The sequence below is a fragment of the Nylanderia fulva genome, unplaced genomic scaffold, assembly GCF_048542155.1.
Source record: "Nylanderia fulva isolate GAGA-0341 unplaced genomic scaffold, ASM4854215v1 Scaffold11, whole genome shotgun sequence".
Lineage (NCBI taxonomy): Eukaryota > Metazoa > Arthropoda > Insecta > Hymenoptera > Formicidae > Nylanderia > Nylanderia fulva.
In genome coordinates, this window is record NW_028189302.1 from 5,220,722 (window position 1) to 5,244,853 (window position 24,132).

The 24,132-nt window shown below is 35.0% G+C and overlaps 4 protein-coding genes across 5 annotated transcripts; 3 read left to right on the top strand and 1 right to left on the bottom strand.

Moving 5' to 3' along the window:
• The first annotated feature begins 71 nt into the window (after window positions 1–71).
• On the top strand, window positions 72–7,677 carry Gnf1 (germ line transcription factor 1). Of its 2 annotated transcripts, none has more exons than XM_029310147.2 (16): window positions 72–231; window positions 322–462; window positions 581–790; window positions 874–1,024; window positions 1,100–1,527; window positions 1,977–2,156; window positions 2,235–2,537; window positions 2,640–2,802; window positions 2,945–3,154; window positions 3,219–3,445; window positions 3,528–3,862; window positions 3,929–4,147; window positions 4,236–4,409; window positions 4,486–4,561; window positions 4,707–4,874; window positions 4,967–7,677. In XM_029310147.2, exons 1-16 carry the CDS (start codon window positions 223–225, stop codon window positions 5,081–5,083), a joined length of 3,111 nt encoding a protein of 1,036 aa, XP_029165980.1. In that variant the 5' UTR covers window positions 72–222; the 3' UTR covers window positions 5,084–7,677. The 2 variants fall into 2 exon arrangements, with proteins under 2 accessions (XP_029165980.1, XP_029165981.1); XM_029310148.2 differs by having other exon boundaries at window positions 2,235–2,525.
• Window positions 5,100–24,073, bottom strand: LOC146724968 (angiotensin-converting enzyme-like). The gene is made up of 17 exons (XM_085487223.1): window positions 23,917–24,073; window positions 23,320–23,388; window positions 20,031–20,797; window positions 18,964–19,156; window positions 16,547–16,658; window positions 14,153–14,342; window positions 12,629–12,802; window positions 10,894–11,172; window positions 10,275–10,484; window positions 9,354–9,735; window positions 7,605–7,971; window positions 7,045–7,363; window positions 6,752–6,976; window positions 6,115–6,640; window positions 5,745–5,999; window positions 5,503–5,678; window positions 5,100–5,391 (listed from the first exon to the last, which is right to left on the bottom strand). Exons 10-17 carry the CDS (start codon window positions 9,362–9,364, stop codon window positions 5,339–5,341), a joined length of 1,932 nt encoding a protein of 643 aa, XP_085343349.1. The 5' UTR covers window positions 9,365–9,735; window positions 10,275–10,484; window positions 10,894–11,172; window positions 12,629–12,802; window positions 14,153–14,342; window positions 16,547–16,658; window positions 18,964–19,156; window positions 20,031–20,797; window positions 23,320–23,388; window positions 23,917–24,073; the 3' UTR covers window positions 5,100–5,338.
• On the top strand, window positions 13,673–16,503 carry LOC114936831 (actin-5, muscle-specific). Its single transcript, XM_029310153.2, has 2 exons — window positions 13,673–13,757; window positions 14,617–16,503. Exon 2 carries the CDS (start codon window positions 14,638–14,640, stop codon window positions 15,766–15,768), a length of 1,131 nt encoding a protein of 376 aa, XP_029165986.1. The 5' UTR covers window positions 13,673–13,757; window positions 14,617–14,637; the 3' UTR covers window positions 15,769–16,503.
• Window positions 18,373–22,606, top strand: LOC114936832 (actin-5, muscle-specific). The gene is made up of 2 exons (XM_029310154.2): window positions 18,373–18,456; window positions 21,377–22,606. Exon 2 carries the CDS (start codon window positions 21,403–21,405, stop codon window positions 22,531–22,533), a length of 1,131 nt encoding a protein of 376 aa, XP_029165987.1. The 5' UTR covers window positions 18,373–18,456; window positions 21,377–21,402; the 3' UTR covers window positions 22,534–22,606.
• Window positions 24,074–24,132: the final 59 nt, after the last annotated feature.

Here is a 24,132-nt window from a genome sequence, read left to right on the forward strand (position 1 = left end):
TGTAACAAATGTCTGAAATTTCGCACTGAGTCTATCCATCTATCTTGAATTTTAGATCTATGAATATTTCATTCGCATTACGCATAATTTCTTGCTTCGCGGGAAAATCTTCTGCTACGTGCGAAAACGAAGCTCGTCAATTGCTAATTGTCGATCAATTATGTCTGCGTAATTGACAAATAGCAATCGTGATCTTATCTATCTTGCGATTTATCAGCAAAAATGCCGCGGGTACGTAATAAGAACGGTAAATGTAAATATTAGATTGTGTTCACTCCGGATTTTTGATTTGAGATATATATATTGTTTATGTTTTCACAGGACATAAGATCCTATTTTACGTCGATTGCAAGTTCTCAGAAAAAGAAGAGCGAACCCGTTGCTCCAAAATCTCAAAAGAGACGTGTAATTTCGTCGGATGAGGATGAAGAGAAGTCAAAGTCATCCATAAAACGCTCCAAGGTGTGCCACGTTACTTGGCTGTATATTATGTTTATTATTTTGATTTGTTACAATTGTTTATTATTTTTATTCTGATTATTCTTTTTATAATAACAAAGTTGTATGATTAATTGTGCAGATTGTACAAAAAAAACCGACAAAAGTATCTGTCTTATCTGACTCTGATGATGATATCGTCGAAATCAAGAAAGATTTTGCAAAAACAGCAGCAAGTAAGAAAAATGAGAGTGAAAAGCCACGTGAAGCAATTTCTACCAATGAACTGTTTGGCAAAAGGCCAGTAACGAGAGTAGAAGAGACAAAAGTGAAGCAAAAATTACTGAAACTGGTAAATATACATAAGCAAAAATTAATAGATCAACAAATATTTAACTACATATATACAAATAATATTTGCATTTGCATTTATAGGAATCTGAATTTCACAATGATGATGATTTTGATGCTGTACTTAAACAATTGGACACTTCACAGAATATGATAATACAAGATATTAAAAAAGATAAAGTTAATACTGAAAATGTAAATATTTCCAAGAATTCTGAAGCAACAATTAAAACAGGTATGTCAAATTCATTAAATGTTAAAATGGATATTAAACTAAACACACAAATTTGACATAATATATCATTTACAGTTTCTAATGAAAGCAAGAAACATGATTTGAAAGATAATGGAACAAGTAAAAATTCAACAAAAACTAAAGAAATGAAAAAATCTCCCAGTAAAAATAATGTACATACGAAAATTATAACTTCTCCTTCTAAAGAAAAGTTAAAACTGAAAAAAAATATCTCTACTGAAGATTTAAGTACAAATAATAAATGTAGTGATGACAAATCTAAAAAACTAAACTGGAACAATTTGGAAATAAATATCTCAAAGCCTATTTCTGCTGTAAAGGAAAATGAAAATTTAAAAAAACAATCACCAGGTAAAAGAAAAACCAAAACAGACAATTTATTTGAAGAAAGGATAGAAAAGAAGAAACAACGTTCTGCAATGTATGAAAAATATCTTCAAAGAGGCGGTGCTAGAAATCCTGGTTCAAAAGAAATTCCTATAGTAAGAATGTTTATATTTGTATATAACAATTAAAGATAATTTCTAAGGCCCTTATTCATAGTCCGATCTTATATTTAATGCAGGGTCTACAATGACAGAGGAAGTACAGAGTACAAGAGTAAGCAGTACGAAATGGGATTCGCTCATTTCGTCGAGAGTAACGAAATAAACATATCCCATTTTGTACTGCTTACTCTTGTACTCTGTACTTCTGCTGCCATTGTAGACCCTGCTTAAGATTGTCTTAAATCCAAGCTTAAGACGCCACGCAGCCATTGGATTCGTTGAACGGGATCTTAAGTCAACCTTTGAGACTTAAGACGATCTTAAATATGAGATTGGACTATGAATGCAGGCCTAAAAGAAATGTGTTTGAAGAATTATCTTTTGATAAGCTCACAAAAAATCTTTAGTTGATATTCATTGTTTTATTATTTATTTTGTTATAGGGAGCACAGAATTGTTTAGCTGGTCTAAGTTTCTTGCTCACTGGTGTGTTTGATTCTCTGGAAAGAAATGAAGCTGAAGATTTAATACAAAAATATGGCGGCCGTACTGTGAATTCTGTTTCGGGCAAAGTTTCTTATATCGTAGTAGGAGATGAGGCTGGTCCATCAAAATTGGCAAAGGTACATTTACTTATGTATCAACATATACGTTTCTCATATACTTGTCACTTCTTGTTAATAATAAGTGAATATTTTTAGGCTAATAGTCTCGGTATCAAGCAAATATCCGAAGATGATCTTCTAGAAATGATTCGCACAAGACCAGAAGGTAAAGCTGAGGCTGTTAAACCATTAATAACAAAGGCAAAATCAAAAAAACTATTGAATAAATTTGAGGAGGATAAATCGCCATCATCAAACAAAGCAAAATCAGCACCAACAGGTTCATATGAACTTTCTGAAAAAGTAAAGACACCACCATGTGCACTGATGAAAACTTCGCCATCGATACCAAAGCAGACATCGAATGTGAGCAGTTGTTCACAAGAGGTAAACTTAGAGGTAGACATTAATGCGATATAATGTATATAAAAAAATGATATAATAATTAAATTATATAAAACTTAAAGAGATAAAAATATGATTCTATTATTATTTTTCTAGACAACTTCAAGTATCAGTTCACAACCATTAGTCGAAAAGTACAGACCTAAAACTATGAAACAAATTATAGGCCAGCAAGGAGATAAAAGCTGCGCACACAACTTGTATGTGTGGTTACGCGATTGGGATAAAAATCGCCAAGATCCAAAATTCAAAAATAGCAGTACGTCATTTGTATACGAACATTCGTCTTAACATAATTTTTATAGCAATTGCTATGTCTTTCATCTCTTTTTTTCAATAATTTTTGTTCTAAAAAATAAAAAATAAAATTAATCCGATTAATTTTATTTCTATTTTAATAGGTAGCAAACAAACCCAAGGACAAAGTTTTAAAGCTGCTTTGTTATCGGGTCCACCAGGCGTTGGTAAAACAACAACTGTACATGTTGTGTGTAAAGAATTAGGGTACGATATTATAGAATTCAATGCTTCCGACACGAGAAACAAGACGCTCCTGAAAGAAGCAGTCTCAGGATTATTATCCAATACTACAATGAAAGATTATGTCACTGGTGAGCATGTAATTTGAAATAATTATATCATTCTTTCATTTTACACAGTGATTATTATGAACAGGTAGTAAACAAAAGATCACAAACAAGCATGTACTGTTGATGGACGAAGTCGATGGCATGGCTGGCAACGAAGATCGTGGTGGCTTACAGGAATTACTTGGTTTAATAAAAAATACCGATGTACCAATTATCTGCATCTGCAATGATCGATTTAACACAAAAGTAAAATCTATTTCCACACATAGCTACGATCTGAGGTATCACAAGCTCAGAGTGGAACAGATCAGGGTATGGACAGTTTACAGAACTCTAGCATGAGTAATAAATAATTTCTTTTCTGATGTAATTAATATATCACTCTTCTCCACAGAGTTCCATGAAATCCTTATGCTTTAAAGAGAATATTAAGATATCGACGGAAGATCTGGATCGTCTAATCGAGTCGACAAATCATGATATTCGACAAGTAATAAATCATCTCGAGTTTCTAAGCGGTCAAGCACCTCACATAGAGGCGTCTGACAAGAAGCATTCGAATAAAAATTTCAAACTTAGCCCATTTGACGTCGCAAAAGCAGCATTTAACGCGGAAGAGCAGAAGAATATGAGTCTGAATGATAAGATTGGTTTATATTTCCACGATTACAACATAGCACCTCTTTTTATACAAGAAAATTACCTAAGTGTCAGATCTCAAGTGCCACTGTGAGTATTTATATCGTTTTTATGTACGATATATAGGAAAAATTGATGGACTTTCTACATTTGCAGTGTTCAGAGACTGGACAAGATCGCTGAAGCAGCAGACAATATATCCCAAGGAGATCTCGTTGAGAAGGCGATGAGAAGCAATATGATGTGGAGTCTGCTTCCTTTGCATGCTTGTTTCTCGTTCGTTATACCAGCTAACGAAATGTCAGGGAGTCTTGATGGGTTGGTGCGTTTTCCAAGCTGGTTTGGACGTAATTCGAAAACGACAAGATTTAATAGGTATTTACAGTGTACTATAATTTTTATTACATTCAGTGACGATTCGCTAATTTGATCGCTATGTATAATGAGAATGTATCATTTTTAGATTAATGCAAGAGTTAACGACACATACGCGATTAGCCACGGGCGCGAACAAAGACGCTTTGAATATGGATTACATGGTCCATATTCGAAACGCCATTACAAAACCTCTAATAGATAACGGTGTGGATGGTATTGATGCAGCGATAAACGTCATGGGAAAATATCATTTAACGAGGTCCGTATTAATTAATATCGAATACTCTGGAAGATATAAATGATACGAATGATCGATACTTAATTATTTTTTTTAGAGAGGACTTGGATTCAATAATAGAGATTTCTGTCTGGCCGGGAATTCGCGATCCTACAAGTAATCTTGAAAGCAAAGTACGTCCGCGCACACACACACACACACACTCACACACACAATATTAATAATTAAATAATTAAATAATTTGTATAAAATAATTGCAATAGTTTCGCACTATAAAATTAAAATATGTAATTATATTTTAATATTAATATTTTTTAGGTAAAAGCAGCATTCACACGAGCATATCAAAAGAATCCTCCTATGTTGCCATATGTAATTAACAGCAATGCTACAGCAAAGAAAAGATCTATGCAGGATGATGATCTAATAGAAGAGGAAAATGATGAAGAAGAGGACGACAGTATTGAATTTGACAAAATGATTAAGGTAGCGCTATAAGTTATTTACATAATTTTTCGTTATAAAATACTAATTTTACAAAAAGCAGAATGATTATGTAACTTGTAAATGTATTTCAGACAAAGAAATCTAATACTGCTAGTACTAGTAAAGCTAGTACTAGTAAAGCTAGTACATCAACAAAAAGAAATGGTGAACCGGCTAAAAAACGTGGGAAGGGACGTGATAAAAAATAGGGAATACATAATAATATCAAGGTATGGAATGCAAATTTTATTTCGAGGAAAATATATAATTGATGTATAGCATTCATTTGTTTGCTTAATTTATCGGAACAAAATGTTGTGCATATGGAATGATCTTTTTTATATTTCACCTATTAAATTTATGTCAAAATGCAATGACTTTACACGATATCAATGTGCTCTCTTTCTCCTTTCTATTTGTTTCAAAATATACTTTTATTTTTCCATATCTATGGAGGAAATGTATTATTCCGTAGGCTCGTTGATAATTCTAAGTTCTCCCCTCGTCTGTACACATTCTAAAAAATGAAAGAATAATCAATTCAATTATCATCAATACTCTATTTAATAAATAATCTTTTTAAATTATAAAAAGCCTTTACTCCTGTTTTTTTCATAAAATTACTTACGTCTATTACTGGATTTCCATCCAATATATTCGTTAGTTTTCTTATTTTCTTTCGTCAGCCAATCAGTCAAGGGCTTGAAATATTCTAAAAGTCCAGTAGAATCCATTTCCCTTTGTCCTGCGATCTTTTCCATCGCATCTGGCCATGGTTTCGAAGAACCCAACTCCAACATAGACCTAACACAAATACGATCATTGTCTATATTTGTTTATCGAGTGTTTTTGTAATACTCTTAAACTTACTTCAGTAGGTTTCCGGCATCCTTGTTATCGTAAATATCACATTGATGCAATGGATTGGCGTTTGGATTGTTTGGATCGTATTGTTTCGCCTTAGTGCACAGCGCCTTATGAAATTGGAATTGTACCACGAAGCTTACATAATATCTTATGTACTCAACGTCTGCGATTATGTGGTATTTTGCACCGGGATCGAAGTCTTCTTCCGACCTATCCACTGGTGGTTCAATGCCTTGATACTCCTCCGCGAGCGACCACCTTTAAACACATAAAAAAAGTCTTAATTTAATTTATGCTTAATTTACTCACTATGTCTTTCAAAATTGAAGAGATAAATTGTTATTTCTTTCACTCCATAATTAAGACTACTAACCACTTGCAGTTGTAATTATCGGGCGTCACTTTTCTCTGGAATACATCCCAACGCCATCGATCCATCATGTAGGCGAACGGCAGAAAAACGATCTTATCAAGACTTTTTGCGTAAAGATGATTCAACAATGCTTCCTGGTCAGTCGAGTCGTTCTTCAGTAGTCCGATCTTCTTGAGATGGCTGGGAGTGGACGCGCTGAGAGAAATGACGTCGCCGACCGCCTCGTGAAAACCGGGATTCGCGCCCTCCTTGAAGATGTTGGGCTGATTCTTGTACTGTAAATAATACTCGACGTGTCCCATTTCATGATGCGCCGTCAACAAGTCTTCCATGTTGATGCGTGTACACTGCTTAATCCTGAAATCCTTGCCGTCATAAAAGTCCCACGCACTTGCGTGGCAAACCATGTCCACGTCCCTCTGCTTCGTCAGGATCGAATTCTCCCAGAATGTGTCCGGCATGGCGGTTAGATTGATCGACTTGAAGAAGTTCTCGGCAAGTCGGAATATACTGGTCGCGTTATAATCTGAAGAAGAATTCGAAGAAGCATTTACGAAGCATTATAATACGCTTGCAAATAGGAGATCAGCCGTATAAGACTAAATTGCAGAATTTCAGGAATCAAACGCAAATCTACCTTGTTCGACCAAAGCGGCGCTGACATCCGGCAACTGTTTGCCCGGAAATGGTACGGTGAATTCTGCAATATTCGACCATGTCTGAGCCCAGGTGTTGCCCAACAAATGTGCTGGAATCGGACCGTCCTTGGAAACGATGTTCTCACCGTACTTATTCCTGAGTTCGCGTCGAACGTAAGCGTGCAGCTGCAGGTACAGCGGTTTCAATTGTTGCCAAAGGGTCTCTGCGAAGATTTTTCTCACTCGTTTTACGAATGCTTCGTCGTAGAGACGTATAATATTGTGCACTTACCGATTTGTGCGGGGAAATCTTCGGCTTCGTAATCCTTCATCCAGTACTCTGCATAGTCTGAAAAGTTGTTGAGTCTCGCCGCGGTGTTCGCTAATTCAACATACTTGGGATACAAAGACTTGACCTGTTCACCCGAAGCTTTCCTCCATTCTACCCAGATGTGCTTCAGTTCTTCGGGATCGCGGCTGTGCATCAGGATTTCAGTGATTTCCGGTTCGAGTGCGAGATCGCATTTGGTCTTATTCTTATAGTCGCAGATTTTCGCAGTACTGTAGATATTCTCCATCTGACTGATGGTTGTTTCGAACTCCTTGTAACTCTGTAATCATATTTCCCGTTCAATGATACTTCATCATTATTTAATTAGTTGGGTAATATTGGCGTAATCTAGACGATTAATTCTAGAAAAAAATGTACAAAGAGAACAGAAAATTATTGTAATAAATCTCCAATTTAGCTTTCGCTCTAAGATTTTTCACAAAAAGCTCTCATAATTAGCAGTTAAAGACAATTTAGATTTTTCTTCTCATTATTCTTACGTCTACTGTTTTTATTCTTACGTCTTCAGGAAGCGCGGCGACACCTAGTATACCGAACTTGCTGAACTGTCTCTTAATATTCTCATCCTCCAAGTCCCTCCAAGGAAAAGCGTTCGCTTCTTCGGCGATCTGTTTTCTGACACGCGCAGCCGCTGCAGACACGTTCAGTTTTTCGGCTAGATTCTCGTCCGTTAGATTCGACGCGTAATTCCATTCAGCGAGGCTCTGCTTGTTGCTCCATTCTCCGGATTGTGCGTCGAGGCGTTTCAGGATATCCCGGGCGTTCTGCAGGAGTTTCGCAGCATCCTGACTTTCGACAGGAGGATCTACTACCGGATCCTCTGTTGGTTTAGCCACCGCCAAACTTACGACTGCCGCTACCAAAACTCTGATGACACGATAATGTATCAATAATCATTATGCATTGTCCAATAATTTTGAATAATTTATATTATTTATTAATAAATTAAAAAATTCTAAACAAGGTGAAATACAAAAATTCAGATAAGAAAGGGGCTAGACACGCAAATTAAGCGCAATGAACTTGTTTTAAAATCTTCTATATTTAATAAAATTTCTGTGCTTTATTGTCTCTCTTATTTTGTATCTAAATTTTCATATTACGTAATATTTATATTGTATATCAAAGCCTTTTCGCTGTATTACAATGTAAAGATTTTGACTCAAGATGGCATATTAAACATATCGAAGGTCATTGGCTATCGCTTTAACTAAGCAATTGATTACTCCATAAAATTCAGTGATATGAAGTTTGATAAACATATCTATTGCAACAACTGTTCATGTGTGATATACGTTTACTATAATATTACACAATATCTTATCCAATGCTACCAGTAATATAAGAGAGAAAGATATCTTATTTACTAATAGTAAATTTTTAATTAAAAATCTCATTTACTAATATACTTAAAAAATAAATAAATAAATAAACTTCAAGAATGATCAACTTTATTTTCTCTTTCTCTTTATAATTCCTAGTTTTCGTTTCTAATTTGCATGTACAAGATTCTATAAATGTCGAATGCCGAGATCGAAATGCAAAGGTATGAAAAGCATCTTAGTTGGACCGGAAAACGATACTTCTTAATCTTCAGTCAATCAGTGATCGAATGAAATACAATATAGTATACTAAATGACACCACGAGGCTGAATAACAACGCGACTTCATAGTCGCATCGTCTAGGAGTGCGATGCGAAGAACATTCGTGTTCAGCATATTAACTCATTAAGACTATGAATGATTGTCGCCATACGTCCGGGTATATTCGACGATAAATGCCGGCAATGCGATACCTTATGTACATGTAAAAGTATATTGGACCTGAATAATCCGTGTTCCTTACTTCACAAAATTATAATAGCAAAACGTAATGATTAAGTGATATATACATATATGCATATAATATATACAATATTAATTTATCTATATTTTTAACATTAATTGCTTTCCATTTATATCAAAATTCAGATAAATCTCACTTCTATTTTTCTTCAACATCCATGTTAAAGAAAGACAGAAGTGAGATTTATCTGATTGTGAGTTTTGTTGTAAATGGAAAGCAACTATTATAACATTACACAATATTTTTTAATTAGAGAGTCATTAATCATTTACACATCGTGTATTTTTCCTTTCGCATCTCGCGGTATCTTGCGATATTAATTTCCGGGGAGTTATTATTTTTACATTAATAATAATCTTCATAAAAACAAATATTATGCTAATCAATTAACGGGATACTTACAGGCGCAGCATATCGATTTGCCAATCTTTCACGTTCTTGCAAAACAAGATCTTGCGGTTACAGTCAAGAAACCTGAGTAACTTTCAATGCGAGTATTTTTGTGCCTTCTCCACAATCAAACCACACAATCGCCGACCGTCGACTGATCTCCGTCAGCGAGACGCGTTATCTTTTATGCAATTTCCCCTCCTTCGCTGACTTCCGATTGTGCGTCTGTGATTTCCGATATAAATGTATTTCATTACATGATTCCGGGTTGCCTGGTTCCAAGATTCATCGTCCTGGTCCTTTCGCATATTTATGTTTCGATCCGAATTATCGTGATCTTTTCCAATCTTCGCGTGTTTCTCGGCAATTGTTTTCGGATCGAGAGGGAAATATTCTGGAATCATGTTATGTAATCATGTAATATAATCAAATAATAATAAAATATATTTTGACATCTGAATTGTGAATAAATTAAAAGCTCGTTTTTTTTTCAGTATTAAAAATTACTGACATTATTCATTTATGTGTTTCTCTGTTATATTTATTACAAATAAAATTTATTATTAGAGAAATTTTATTATTATTCACATTTTCAGTAATTTTCACATATGCATATATCTCGACTACATAATTATTGCATTATATATAAGAATTTTTTTTAAACTATCGCATTATATAATATTTTGTTTAGGACAAAATCCTAAAATTTTACAATCTTGTCATGCGAGATTGCTTCACGTTCAAATCGTATTATTATACTGATATCCTGGTCATTTTGATTGGAAAAAAAGTATTGAGATAGAAATTTCTCGCAAGGTCTCGCCACTTTCGCGTTTTTCCCTATTGTTTATCGTTGAAACAAACGATAAGTTTATGGCTCGACATTAATAATCGTTGATATAAAAATGTATATTTTTATTTAATAAGCCTTACATTCTGAATTTACGGGAGCGAACGTCCTTGTTGCGTCCTCAGATTCTTTTCGCTTCATTGACGGTACTTCTTTGAGAGTCGAGGACACGTCCTGGACTCGATATCGATCCAAGGGCTCCCGTTACGATCGCGGAATAAATGATTGTGCGAAATTTCAGAAATAGTCACGTGACACAGTCAATTAAGCTAAACTCCAAATCCAGAAAACGCCTAAAAAATAAGATATAATTAAAATAAAATTAAAATATATTAAATATCAAAGAGAAAAAAGAGCGAAGTGATATCTTAAGTCTAGAGGGATTTTCAATGAAAATAATATGATTATTTTACGATAAATTGTCAGTTTTAGATTTTTGTCTCAGAAGAACTATAAATGCAACTTTTTATTTCTATATATATAAATTTATATTGGTTTTACATATATCTGTGTGAAAGAAGATACAAATTTACAAAGCAAATATATAAAGATAATGGAAATTTTCGTTTTTCGATATTAAACGATGAGAGAGATCATAATAATATAAAATAAAATTAAAAACAATATTAATAAATGTAATAATCTTAGTATTAATTAATGAGTTTGTTTTGAAAGATATGATATTAATAAAAATTAAGATACCTTTTTGAAATATCTGGCAGCAATGTAATCGCATCATCATATTGTGTACTCTTAATTAAAAAAGAATTCGAATATCGAAGTCAAAACATCAAGTTCCATACATAATAGTAGAAGATCCATGTTAATTGGAAACGTTCAATGTCAAGAACGTCGTAAAATAAATTAACCGTAGCTCTCAGGTTGAATATTTGTTCAGGTTCAGGTTGCAGACGTAAATATCCCCTCTCTCTCACTCTTTCGGTCGGGAAGCAGATAAGATCATGGAAGATTACCAGTCGTCTAAAAATACAAGATACTAAAAATCCGAAACCATCTAAGGAGAATATGTTGTTAGTTAGTTTAGCAAATAAAATGCTAGGCTAGAAAGAAAGGAATGCTCATCATATGTGAAAAAGCCTCTTCAAATTAAACTCGTGCATAATCGCATTTTATTTGCCTAATGAGCGATTATGCAGATGTTAGCAATTTAATTTATAACAATTTATTTTGATTAAACTGAAAAAATTATATAAATGTTGAAATATTATAATTATTTCATTTTTAAATATTCAAAACAATAGATATTATAAACTAGAAGTTTTTTTATATATTATGTATGTAATCATTAAACGTAAATTAATACGTGAGTTATTTCGCTTTTGTATTTTCTATGTTTTCATTTTTTGCTTCGTTGATATTATATTGTACTTATGAATTTGTTTCGCACCAAAGAACAAGGTTGTACTAGATTTCACCAAGATTAAAATTTAAGATCTATAAGGATTTGTGTATGTGTCTACACGTTACACCTATGATTTTATATAATGTTTCGTTGCTTTATTAGCAAACATTGCAAATTGGATAATCTAATTGTCGAGATCTCTGAAAGAGAAATCGGAATACCTTGAATCGTGCTTCCGGCAAGATTTCCGCCAAATCTATATATTTAAAAAATCTTAATTACGTCTTAGTGTGACAAAAGTTTCGAAAGAAAATATTCATTAAAATTCTATTCTCTATCTTAAAGAAATTTAGATATTTTTTTTAAGTTTACAAAAAAATTGTACAATATCATCGAACACAAATTGCTTTACTTCAAACAGAAAAGTTATCTTAAAACGATCTTTAATAATAAAATCGATTAAAGTTGATATTAATCTTGACAAAATAACATTGATTGAGACATAGATTAGATATCAGAAATTTCTTTCATTTCGACATTTCTTTGTAAGAGAAGTAATAGAATTAACAAAGATTCGAGATTAAATAAAAAATATAAAACATTTCTTTCACAATTATTTTTCTTGTAATATCTTTATCATATCTATGTGCATGATTTTTTCATCTATCGAGTAGATTAAAGTGAGGATTATATCTCGAGTCGTCGAGATTTATTCTTAGCGCTTTATTTTTTCTCTCTTTCTCTCCCTCGTTTCATGTACTTTTTTTCTCGCCGAAAGAGGAGTGAATTATTACGTGCGATGCATACAACGCTACGTTATGAGTACGAATAAATTAACTGCCAATTGGCAATTTGTCCAAATATCTTAGGGAACAGTCACGGCCATGTAGGTGGTATAATGCAAAGTTGTAATGTTCAAACGCTACACTAAATCAGGCGAGAAAGAAAAGTGACGAAAATCTTTTTTGATAGAAATTAAACTTTTCCTTAGTTTAGAACTCTTTCTGTGTTCTCTTCTTCAAAAAATGTACGTAATATAGATTTTTCAAGTAGCATAGTACTTCAGGTGCATACTTCATACATCGGAGGAGCATCGTCTTGCGTTAATACCCTGATTTGGCCATGAGTGAGTATTTTCAGGAGCGCCGCGGAGGCATCGGGGATTTCCGACGTATGCCAAAAGCATCTCGGCAATTCAGAGAACGACCACGAGAAGTTGAAGCCGAAGAAGAAGAAAATGACGATGAACTGTAAGAAATGAAAATATTACGCGCTATATATTAATTGGACAATGGATTTTCATATTAGAATATATTTCTTTTTAAACATAAATTAATTTAAAATTTCAAGAAGCTAATAAATCAATTAAAAGATTCAGAAGACAAATATGGCAAGCCTATATAATTCGTAAGATTTATTTTAGATTAGATGATGATTCTTTATCCTCTTTTTATCAATCCTAATTACGAATTATCAATGTTAATTTTTAATCAACTGATTTCACAGTTAAAAATTTTTAAAAAATATGTAAAAATCTTTTATAATAAGTATATGCTTTTTGATCTTATTGTGTTGGAAGATATAATATATATATATATATATATATATATATATATATATATATATATATATATATATATATAATTTCTTCATTCAAACATTATCCGAAAAATTCTCTATTAAATTTCTTAAATTCTTTCACAAAAAATTTAATTACAAAACTTGTAAATGCAATTATCCAGACGAATCTCTTCGAATTTAATCGTGAGATAGACTAATGAGAGTCGCGGTAGACGAAGAGCAAATAACTGCAATCAGCAGTGATCCGCGTTAATGTCTAGATTAGGAGATGTCGACCGTTCCGCGAGGATTTCCAAGAGAGCGCGAACAAGAAGAAGATGAAGAGACGATGAGGAAGGAGGAGGAAAAGAACGACGATGACGAGGAATGACGACGTCGCCGCCGTTCTCGCCCAAAAGCGCCGTCGTTGCCGTCCGAGCTTCCTGGTCGTGTATGTGCCCACCACCCACTTGGTGCCTAGGCGCGAAGCGTGGGCAGCGTCGCTGGCCAGCCCTGGAGGCGTCCCGCGTGCCCATCTTCGGTAGCGTCGCGCATCGCGTCGCGGACGTTATATCTGGCGTCGCGACGCCTTCGGGCCTCAGCCGCTTCTCAGCCGTCCGCCGATTCACAACTCACCCCCACGGTTAGTATCTGGCAGAACCGTTTTTCATTCTTCGCGCTTATACGCCTGTGATCACTTGGAAGTTTGCACGCGGATTATAGAAGTAAGAAGTGCGGGTGAAAAGATCAATCTGAGGATCTTTGAGAGAAAGAAAAAGTGGAGACGGGTTAATAGTGTATAAATAGCGAAGAATTTTGATCGAAAGAACGAGTTTAATTGTGAGATCACGTTTGCGTCCAATCGAGTAGTTTTAATGAGGAAGAGATTGATTTCCAAGTGTCTCGACTAAAACTACGTTGTGTTATTATTCAGTAAATTCATGAAGATTATTAGATAAAGAATTTTGCGCACATCTCTTTTATGAAAAAAAATGTTAATTACATGAATACTGTATATATGATAAATTAATTCAATACCTTAGTTTGATACTCTGAATTCCATAGTGATCTTGAAGACAATTTTAATTATTATCTCGTAATAAAAATAATTCGGAATGTTTAGAAAAGTATAAAAATTCCATTTAGTCCATTTAATCCATTAATCCGAGAAGACATTGCCTTTCTGTTGAAATTCTTTAGCATTTCTTGAAAGGCTTCTGCAATATTCCTGAAAATTAAAATATAGTTAATTTAAATAATACAAACGTCAGGTTACTTCTTAAAGAGTCTATAATTGCGATATTTTTCACGGGGCTCAAACAAAGATAGACTATGTAAAACTGTAAGCGAATATTCAGTTAAATAGAAATAAATAAAATTATGCAAATATCATTGTACGTTTGAGATGAAAAAACCAGTTTACGAATCAACGTATTACAACTTTTAATTAATTTTTTTTAGATTCGACAAGATCAACCTGAATGATTCCATTTTTTTTACAGATAAACTAAAGCAGCAGCAAGATGTGTGACGACGAAGTAGCCGCTCTTGTGGTAGACAATGGCTCCGGTATGTGCAAGGCCGGTTTCGCCGGAGACGACGCACCCCGCGCCGTCTTCCCCTCGATCGTCGGTCGACCCCGTCATCAGGGTGTGATGGTCGGTATGGGTCAAAAAGACAGCTACGTGGGCGACGAGGCCCAGAGCAAAAGAGGTATCCTCACTTTGAAATATCCGATTGAGCACGGTATCATCACCAATTGGGATGACATGGAGAAGATCTGGCATCATACCTTCTATAACGAATTGCGTGTCGCTCCCGAGGAACACCCGGTCCTCCTTACCGAAGCACCTCTGAACCCGAAAGCTAACCGTGAAAAGATGACGCAGATTATGTTTGAAACCTTCAACAGCCCGGCCATGTACGTCGCCATCCAGGCCGTCCTTTCCCTGTACGCCTCCGGTCGTACCACCGGTATTGTCTTGGACTCCGGTGACGGTGTCTCTCACACCGTACCTATCTATGAAGGTTACGCTCTTCCTCATGCCATCCTCCGTTTGGACTTGGCCGGACGAGATCTTACCGACTACCTCATGAAGATCCTCACTGAGAGAGGTTACAGCTTCACCACCACGGCTGAGCGAGAAATCGTTCGCGACATCAAGGAGAAGCTCTGCTATGTCGCCCTGGACTTTGAACAGGAAATGGCCACCGCTGCCGCCAGTACTTCTCTCGAGAAGAGCTACGAATTGCCTGATGGTCAAGTCATCACCATTGGTAACGAGAGGTTCCGTACTCCTGAGGCTCTCTTCCAGCCTTCCTTCCTGGGTATGGAATCTTGCGGCATTCACGAGACCGTCTACAACTCCATCATGAAATGCGACGTCGATATCCGTAAGGATCTCTATGCCAACAATGTTCTTTCTGGTGGTACCACCATGTACCCTGGTATTGCTGACCGTATGCAAAAGGAAATTACCGCTCTCGCACCTTCGACCATCAAGATCAAAATCATTGCTCCACCCGAGAGGAAATACTCCGTATGGATCGGCGGTTCTATTCTGGCCTCTCTGTCTACCTTCCAACAGATGTGGATTTCCAAACAAGAATACGATGAGTCCGGCCCTGGCATTGTCCACCGCAAATGCTTCTAAACGCATCGTTACACGATCATCGACGCAACGATGCTATCTACATCGAAAGAATATCGTCCTACTTCGGGGAGAACGAGAAACTAGCATGCCGTTCTGCCCCAAACGATCAAGCTGCTACGAGAAAACATCATCATCGACTCTCAATTATCATGGGATCTCATCAAATCGTCACTGTCACGGCCATGCTCATCATTGCGCAAATAACAACAGCCTGACTGATCATCTTCGTCGTCGCCTTGTAAAACTGCGCACGACGATATCATTGTTCACTTGGCGTCATCATCATGGCCGAGGTAGCGGTCGGTGGTATCGGCTCTCGTTACAGGACTTTGCTCGTTGTAGCCTGAACGTTGTCAAGCATCGGAAAGGGTCCTTGAAGGAATATGTGAAAGAGAGACCCAGGTGCATCTTTCGATTACGAAAGGAACATTCTGGTCAGAATCGTAAAGACATGCAAGGCTCTCGACGATTGTGCCTGACAACGAATTTCGAGACTACATTGGGAAGGTCGCGCTTTATTCACTGTCACACGAGCGTCCTCATCACCGTCCGAAAAATCAATTGTCTCTCAATACGTATTGCAATATAATTATATCTAGTCTGCTAACTAAAGCAATTAAGCTCTACCAATGTGTACTTCTATACTTTAACTTATTTTGTAAATATTACATTATATTATTATAAATATTGTTATACGATGTCAAAGTCAATTCAAATATACATTATGTCACTACACACTATCGTACTATTATATAATCTTTTACATTTCCTCACGTACCTCGTAACATTTTTGATATTTATGTAGCATCTTTGTCTCTCAAACTCCTTGTCTGTAAACCATCCTTCCAAACTTCCATTCATCTTCTCATCAAGTTGCTTTCCACATGTCTCTATAAAAAATCACACGAATTTTTAAATAAATTACTCCCAAAAATATTTTTTATTTTATTATTTATAAAATTTAAAATGTTTTAGAGCTTCTAAGACTGTATATAAATATAGTGTGAAATAGTCTATTGTTATTCTATTTTCTTTATCCTTTCAATCAATTAAAAAGAGAGAGAGAGGACACTTGCTTATACACACAAATATTTGTCTCAAGTATTACTTATTGTTAATATCGCTAAAATTCAATTTTATAACTGAACATTTTCCCCTTTCACGATTATGTTGGTCCTCTCGCATCCAAATTTGTCTTTGATCACGGCAAAATAAAGGTTCACGAATTTTAAAATAACTTATATCGTATGAAATATAATTGCGACGAATAACTTTGATACAATTCATCCTATTTTAAATTATAATAATTTTTCATACACTGTACATTTTTTCTATTAATTACTAAACATGACAAGAATTTTCACATATTGTTAAATTTTTTTATTTAATTCCCCGATCAAATATATATTATTCGTTCTAACTAATGCAAAGGAATGTACAAATTTGTTTCCGATCGTTACGAATTATCAGAATTTTTCGTATTTATCGCGTTTCTAGAAATCTTTAGACGTGTTTAAACGCTCCATTGATATTTAGGGGCGAGAATGTCTGCGATAAAAGCTCTTGCGAAGAAGATACAATTTATTTCGGTCGCATCGCGTAATCTCAAAGTATTTTTGTTACCTCCCTGATATTCGTCAGAGCATATGGTCCTTACTTTTACCAAAACTTTCTCCCTTTCCGTTTCCTGTTCATTGATGTATAAACGATGTATTTTATTCCGACAATTATTTCCCACAAAAAAGTTTTACATATAATTATAGTTATAATTACAGTTTTTCAAACTAAACTTATAAATAAAAAATGTAAGATAGAATTGTGTGCACTTGGAATAAGATTTTATATATGTATCAGATTCTTGCAAGATATTTCTTTCCAAAGTTATATTTTTAGAAAAAAAAGATAAAGAAAGCTTACGTATACATATATATTATATGATCATGTCGAAGATTTTGTGATGTTTGCTTTCGCAAAATAAAAAGTGATCTGTCAAAAATAGACAAAATAGAAGATTTTACAGAATATTTTTATATTATGCAGATATGCGAGTATTATTTAAACGCGAGATTATAGACATATACAACAGAAATAATGAGATAATTTTTATATAATAATATGACGTACAACGATTTCGAGTCAACATTGATGTTGAGCCAAAAATAAAGTTTTGTTTATTGTACTCTCGCGATAAATAGACATTATTACTCAATGTAAAATATACTGATTTTATATATTATAACATATCTTTGTTACAAAAAAAATTATCTTATTATATGTAAGTATGAGATTCTTCGTGAAAATAAATGAAGATATGTTATTAGCTGCGAGTTAATTCTATCAGTTTAATTGACATTTATCGAACTAATCTCCAGAGAAGAGAGGAGAAAAAATGAAGCAAGTTGAATTAATTTTTGTCGAAACGACGAAACGGCGCAGCATTCCAAATCATAAGGCAGGAACGCGCTATAGAGTATTTCCAAAGCGGTAAAGCATATTCGTCGATCCGCTTAGGGGCTGCGGCCGCCTAAGTTCGGCGAGCATCGCGACGCCCCGCGAGGCGATGCCTTTTTCGTGCCTGTCGAGCAAGCACCATCCCACGAAAATGCGGGGGCGTCCAGACGAGAGCATATAATCGACGTCGCGACGCCGCCGAGGCACAGACGCCGCTCCACCTCTGTCCCGTGCACGGTATGTAGACACGTAGTAAATTTCCGCACGAAATTTCCGCTTTACCGCGATACATTACATCTCCTCCTCTTCTCTGGGGAATACGATTGCTTCTTGCCTGCTCTATCGAAGACGCCTTATCGAGACATTCGCGTGCTGTAGTGATTAGTAAACAAGAGTGATAAGCTGCTGTACCCATAAGGATTATTCGTGATAACCGACAATTCTCAAAGTAACAGCTTTATTATTATTCTCATTTATGTTTAATCAAGATTCTGGAATTAAATTTACTCTGAATAAGTTTAATAAGAAGATTACTTTGTACTTATATCTGTTATTTAAAATTAAATCTACAGATTAATCATATTTTTAAAATCTATTCCTCATTATTTCTCTTTAATTTTGATCAGTAGATTGGATATGAATCAAATCTAGAAGTATTTAATGGTTGCTGAAAAATTTCAAGATTTCGCAATCGAAATATTATAGATCTTATCTAACTATACTTGATATAATATAATTATTTACCTAAGAAAGTATCTTCAATTCGTTGCCGACTTCTCAAAAAGAAGTTCAAGTTCGTAGCATATCACTGGATTCATTGAGATCGCCACATTACTGTACCCATTGAGATCGAATCTTGGCGCATTGTCAAAACACTTGTATAATTGTTGTGTTGTATGGCACATCTGTCATCTCGATAACGTGCAGGGAGCAAAACCTGTTTCGATTAAACTGATTTTAATTTTTAAATGTATAATATTTCACGTATCAATTTTAACAGCAGTGCTAATAATATTTATATAATTTGCAAACATTATATAGAAATAACAAAGTCAAAAACATTGATTTCGCGACTAACTTTTTAATTATTATATTAATATCGCCATTCAAGCAATGTTAAACAATAATTATTAATAATTGCTATAACAGTTAGGAAAATATTTTTAAGATAAATTGTCTAATTAATGTAATAGATTCGATAGATAATTTCTTTGCAAAATTTTATAAATATTAAAAAATTTAAATATGAACAATATTAAATTTCGATATAGTGTTTGTCTGTGTAATATTTTCGACTCGTTTTCTTAAAATCTATTTAAATAAAAATAATATAACAAGCAAATATCAGTTTTTGTGTACATGCTAGAAAGTATTCATAACATAATCCTCTTACTAAAGTCTTCTTTAGCTAATGTTGATTGCCCATAGTTAACTGTGGAAACTCTAAGTAAAGATTAGATTAAATTCATTATAAAATACTTAAAAAAGAATTATTATATAGTTAATACTATAAATACTTTCTAATACGTGCACAGAGTGCCAGAAGGCACTATAACTATTTGCCTATCATATTAAAATTAATTGTCTAATAAAGTGATTAAAAAAATTATAGATTTGCTATATAAGATTTAGATTTGTACCTCAATATCACATATTACAATAAAACTTATTATACAATACATAAATGTTCAATATTGGAAAAGAATCACACAAAAGTACGATTGAAATTATGAATATAAAAATTCTATAAATATTTTATGTTTTTAAAAATCTTCGAAATATTTTAATATCTCACAATTTTTTTCACTTACTTGCGCTGGCAAATGTTCAACAAGTTATAAAATAGTTTTATATTTGCGATACTGTTCGTGCTTGCTTCCATGTCCATTAAAGAGTCTATCCTCTGCGAATCGCACCCTCATGTTTTCCACTGTTAGTTTCTAAAATTACTCATTCCTTCGTTTCCTCAACGTCGGTGAACTTCGTTCACATTCGCTTCTTTTTAATTACAATTAGCGAGATACAAGAAACGACTTGCGAGCAGCGGTAATGTTAAACTAACATTATTGCTGCCTCTTCGTCGTGTTCATAATCATATAGGCGAGGTCTTCGGCACTGCAATCATGTTGTTTCCTTTTTCCCGCGCGGGCAGGCATAATTTTGGCACGCTCGCTGCTACCTCGCGGCGAAGCGTTATGTTTTATCCGTCGTCGTTGGCTGTGGCGGTGGCGGCGTCGACCACCATAATCGTCGCTTGAACTTATTAGGGAGCGTCCGTCGGCCGTACGTCTAAAGTTAGCGACGCGTCGAACAAAAATAGCGCCGCGACGCTGGGGCCACCTTGCCTATCGCTTTATAGGCAACTAGGTCAATTCTGGCTTCAAGCAACCGTGGAGCAATTTTATGAAGAACCCTCTAAATTTGTTGCTATTATCGAACAGGAAGTTTTTTTTTAAACAGCTAGTTATTCTTCTTTTTAATTAAATGTTCTCTTCCGAAATAATTTAGAATTTTTGTTTGTAAAGAATTGTGCGATCTATTCGATCCAATTGTTTATCCATTCGAGAAATCCTGAAACCTGCACACAATTTATCATTATTAATTATAAAATAACTTTTTTATAATTATAATCATATATTACAATTTTTTAAATTAATTTAAAATAAAATTTTGCAGAAAATATTAAATATAATTTACAAGAACAGAAAGCGAAACAAATTGTATTTATCAAAGAATTATTCATTCGATATTTTTAATTACACGCAATCAGTTTTATCCTTGGTGCAATTTTTAAAAAATAAAAATACTAATATTTATTTTTCGCATAGACTATAAAATTTTCAATATGATTTTAGTTTGTTATTCCTTATGTAACAAAATATTAACATTAACACTTTTTATATAATTATTGTGTACCTTTAAATTTACACAATTAATTCTAGCAAAATTCTTTCTTACATACGAAAGTGCTAGTGATGCATAACGTGAATTTTTTTCTAAAAATAGCAACAATTAATCTATTGTGATAACATGTCAATAATGAAACAAAAACAAGACCACAGATAGGTATGAGCCAACCATAAGCGATTATCACATATACTCATGAAACATCGATAATAATAACAGATTGAAAGACATCCCATCATTTCTGTTGCAGAGAGTTGAAATCGAAAGAAAGCCACCATGTGTGACGACGAAGTAGCTGCCCTGGTCGTAGACAATGGCTCCGGTATGTGCAAGGCCGGTTTCGCTGGAGACGACGCTCCTCGCGCCGTCTTCCCTTCGATTGTTGGTCGACCCCGTCATCAGGGTGTGATGGTCGGTATGGGTCAAAAAGACAGCTACGTGGGCGACGAGGCCCAGAGCAAAAGAGGTATCCTCACTTTGAAATATCCGATTGAGCACGGTATCATCACCAATTGGGATGACATGGAGAAGATCTGGCATCATACCTTCTATAACGAATTGCGTGTCGCTCCCGAGGAACACCCGGTCCTCCTTACCGAAGCACCTCTGAACCCGAAAGCTAACCGTGAAAAGATGACGCAGATTATGTTTGAAACCTTCAACAGCCCGGCCATGTACGTCGCCATCCAGGCCGTCCTTTCCCTGTACGCCTCTGGTCGTACCACCGGTATTGTCTTGGACTCCGGTGACGGTGTCTCTCACACCGTACCCATCTATGAAGGTTACGCTCTTCCTCATGCCATCCTCCGTTTGGACTTGGCCGGACGAGATCTTACCGACTACCTCATGAAGATCCTCACTGAGAGAGGTTACAGCTTCACCACCACGGCTGAGCGAGAAATCGTTCGCGACATCAAGGAGAAGCTCTGCTATGTCGCCCTGGACTTTGAACAGGAAATGGCCACCGCTGCCGCCAGTACTTCTCTCGAGAAGAGCTACGAATTGCCTGATGGTCAAGTCATCACCATTGGTAACGAGAGGTTCCGTACTCCTGAGGCTCTCTTCCAGCCTTCCTTCCTGGGTATGGAATCTTGCGGTATTCACGAGACCGTCTACAACTCCATCATGAAATGCGACGTCGATATCCGTAAGGATCTCTATGCCAACAATGTTCTTTCTGGTGGTACCACCATGTACCCTGGTATTGCTGACCGTATGCAGAAGGAAATCACCGCTCTCGCACCTTCGACCATCAAGATCAAAATCATTGCTCCACCCGAGAGGAAATACTCCGTATGGATCGGCGGTTCCATCCTGGCTTCCCTATCTACCTTCCAACAGATGTGGATTTCCAAGCAAGAGTACGACGAGTCTGGCCCTGGCATCGTTCACCGCAAGTGCTTCTAAACAATTACGCTCGATGCTATTCATTATTATTATTGTTATTATTGCTACACCTTTCCCTAAGATGTACTATTCACTGCCGCATCGCTTCTAGTTGGATCTCTGTTAGTCGAATACTATTATCGTTACTATTGGTCCGTGGCAGCGAGTCTTTTATCAACGACCATCATACGAGCATATACGTCATCTTTTGTATATAAGTTTACGTCTATGGAATAAATCAATCTTACATTCTTACAGCCGTTTAATTCGTAATTTTTCATTCTTCAATACCCTTATAAGTGCACAAGTACTATAATTAGCGGCATTTTAATAGTTTTTCTTAATTGATTTTTTCACGGAATATGTTTTATTTTTTATTGTTTAAAATTGTCACTATAATAAATAGCACGTTATGCATCTGTCTATTAATTAGTTCAACTAATCATGTAATCTGTGTCAAAAAATAATTTAATAATTTTTAATCGGTTTTTTAAATAGATAAATGATTTAGAGATATGAACTTTTTTGTGATTATAAAATTCATTGACTTGATAGATATAAATTATGATACATTTGTGGAAATGCACAAATATTGCATAAGTAATTGTAAGATCTAGAATTTAATTAATTCTACAGAAAGATGTTCAAAATTACAGGGTTTCTAAAGTTATTGCATAATCAGATAAAATTATATGATAGCTTGGTAAGACATTGGATTCGTGCATAATTGATATGAATTAATGAGGAACCATGCATGATTAGAAAAAATTCTATATATTGCATATTCGAGATTATGAATATGATTACCTTTCAGTTGTACAAGCATAATTCAGGCATACGTTTATTCAACTTCTCAGCAAGCTTTTTCAGCAAATTCTGTAACAAGACGTATATGCATGTAAATAGATAAGCATTACTTAAATTAACAAGTGCGACGATATTACATAAACACGTAAAACAGCTGATATTACATAAAACATGGACGAGAATGTCTCGAGTATCTGGCAATTTTCCAAACCAAAGTACATTTTGCAGTATTATACATATTTTGTTGGTAGAAGTGGTTTATATAGTAAAATTGTATTTTATTGTCAGAAATACAACAAAGGGAAAGGAGTGGCTGTATCATGCTAAACAGTATCATATATTCATACAAGACTTTTGAACGAAAATTACATAGCCGGTTATTTCTGTAATCATGATAATAGCTGCCAAACATTACTCTTTTAATTATATTAATTATAAATTCCTGTTTTTAGCTCTCAGCACAAATTAACGTCACTAACATGAAATCAAGTTTGCAAGTAAATATGATTATACATTCTAATTTTGCTAAATGATATAATTATAATTTTTTTCGAAATCTTTCGGGTCTTTCGGGATAAAAAACATGAAGACATTTACCTTCGAAATACTCTTCGGCAAACATCCGGCCACTCCTCCGCATTCGCACTGAAGCTATTTTCGCGATTTTCTGTGGCCGTATATAGCGATTAACGAGAGGTGCTCGACGACAAAGGATGCGCCCTTTCGGGGTTGAAACTCGGCAATGTGAATCGGTACCAGCATCGGCTTTGCCGGCAGTGCAAAAACGTGGAGGGGATCTTTGCGATGGCTCGA

Excerpts from the sequence above, each read along its gene's own strand:
- Gnf1 (XM_029310147.2), top strand. Across the intron at positions 3,863-3,928 it reads GTCAGATCTCAAGTGCCACT|TGTTCAGAGACTGGACAAGA; the intron begins GTGAGTATTTAT and ends CTACATTTGCAG. Across the intron at positions 4,562-4,706 it reads CAAGTAATCTTGAAAGCAAA|GTAAAAGCAGCATTCACACG; the intron begins GTACGTCCGCGC and ends AATATTTTTTAG.
- LOC146724968 (XM_085487223.1), bottom strand. Across the intron at positions 6,977-7,044 it reads AGATTTCCCCGCACAAATCG|AGACCCTTTGGCAACAATTG; the intron begins GTAAGTGCACAA and ends AAATCTTCGCAG. Across the intron at positions 6,000-6,114 it reads GATAATTACAACTGCAAGTG|GTGGTCGCTCGCGGAGGAGT; the intron begins GTTAGTAGTCTT and ends ATGTGTTTAAAG.
- LOC114936831 (XM_029310153.2), top strand. The coding sequence starts at position 14,638 with ATGTGTGACGACGAAGTAGCCGCTCTTGTGGTAGACAATGGCTCCGGT.
- LOC114936832 (XM_029310154.2), top strand. The coding sequence starts at position 21,403 with ATGTGTGACGACGAAGTAGCTGCCCTGGTCGTAGACAATGGCTCCGGT.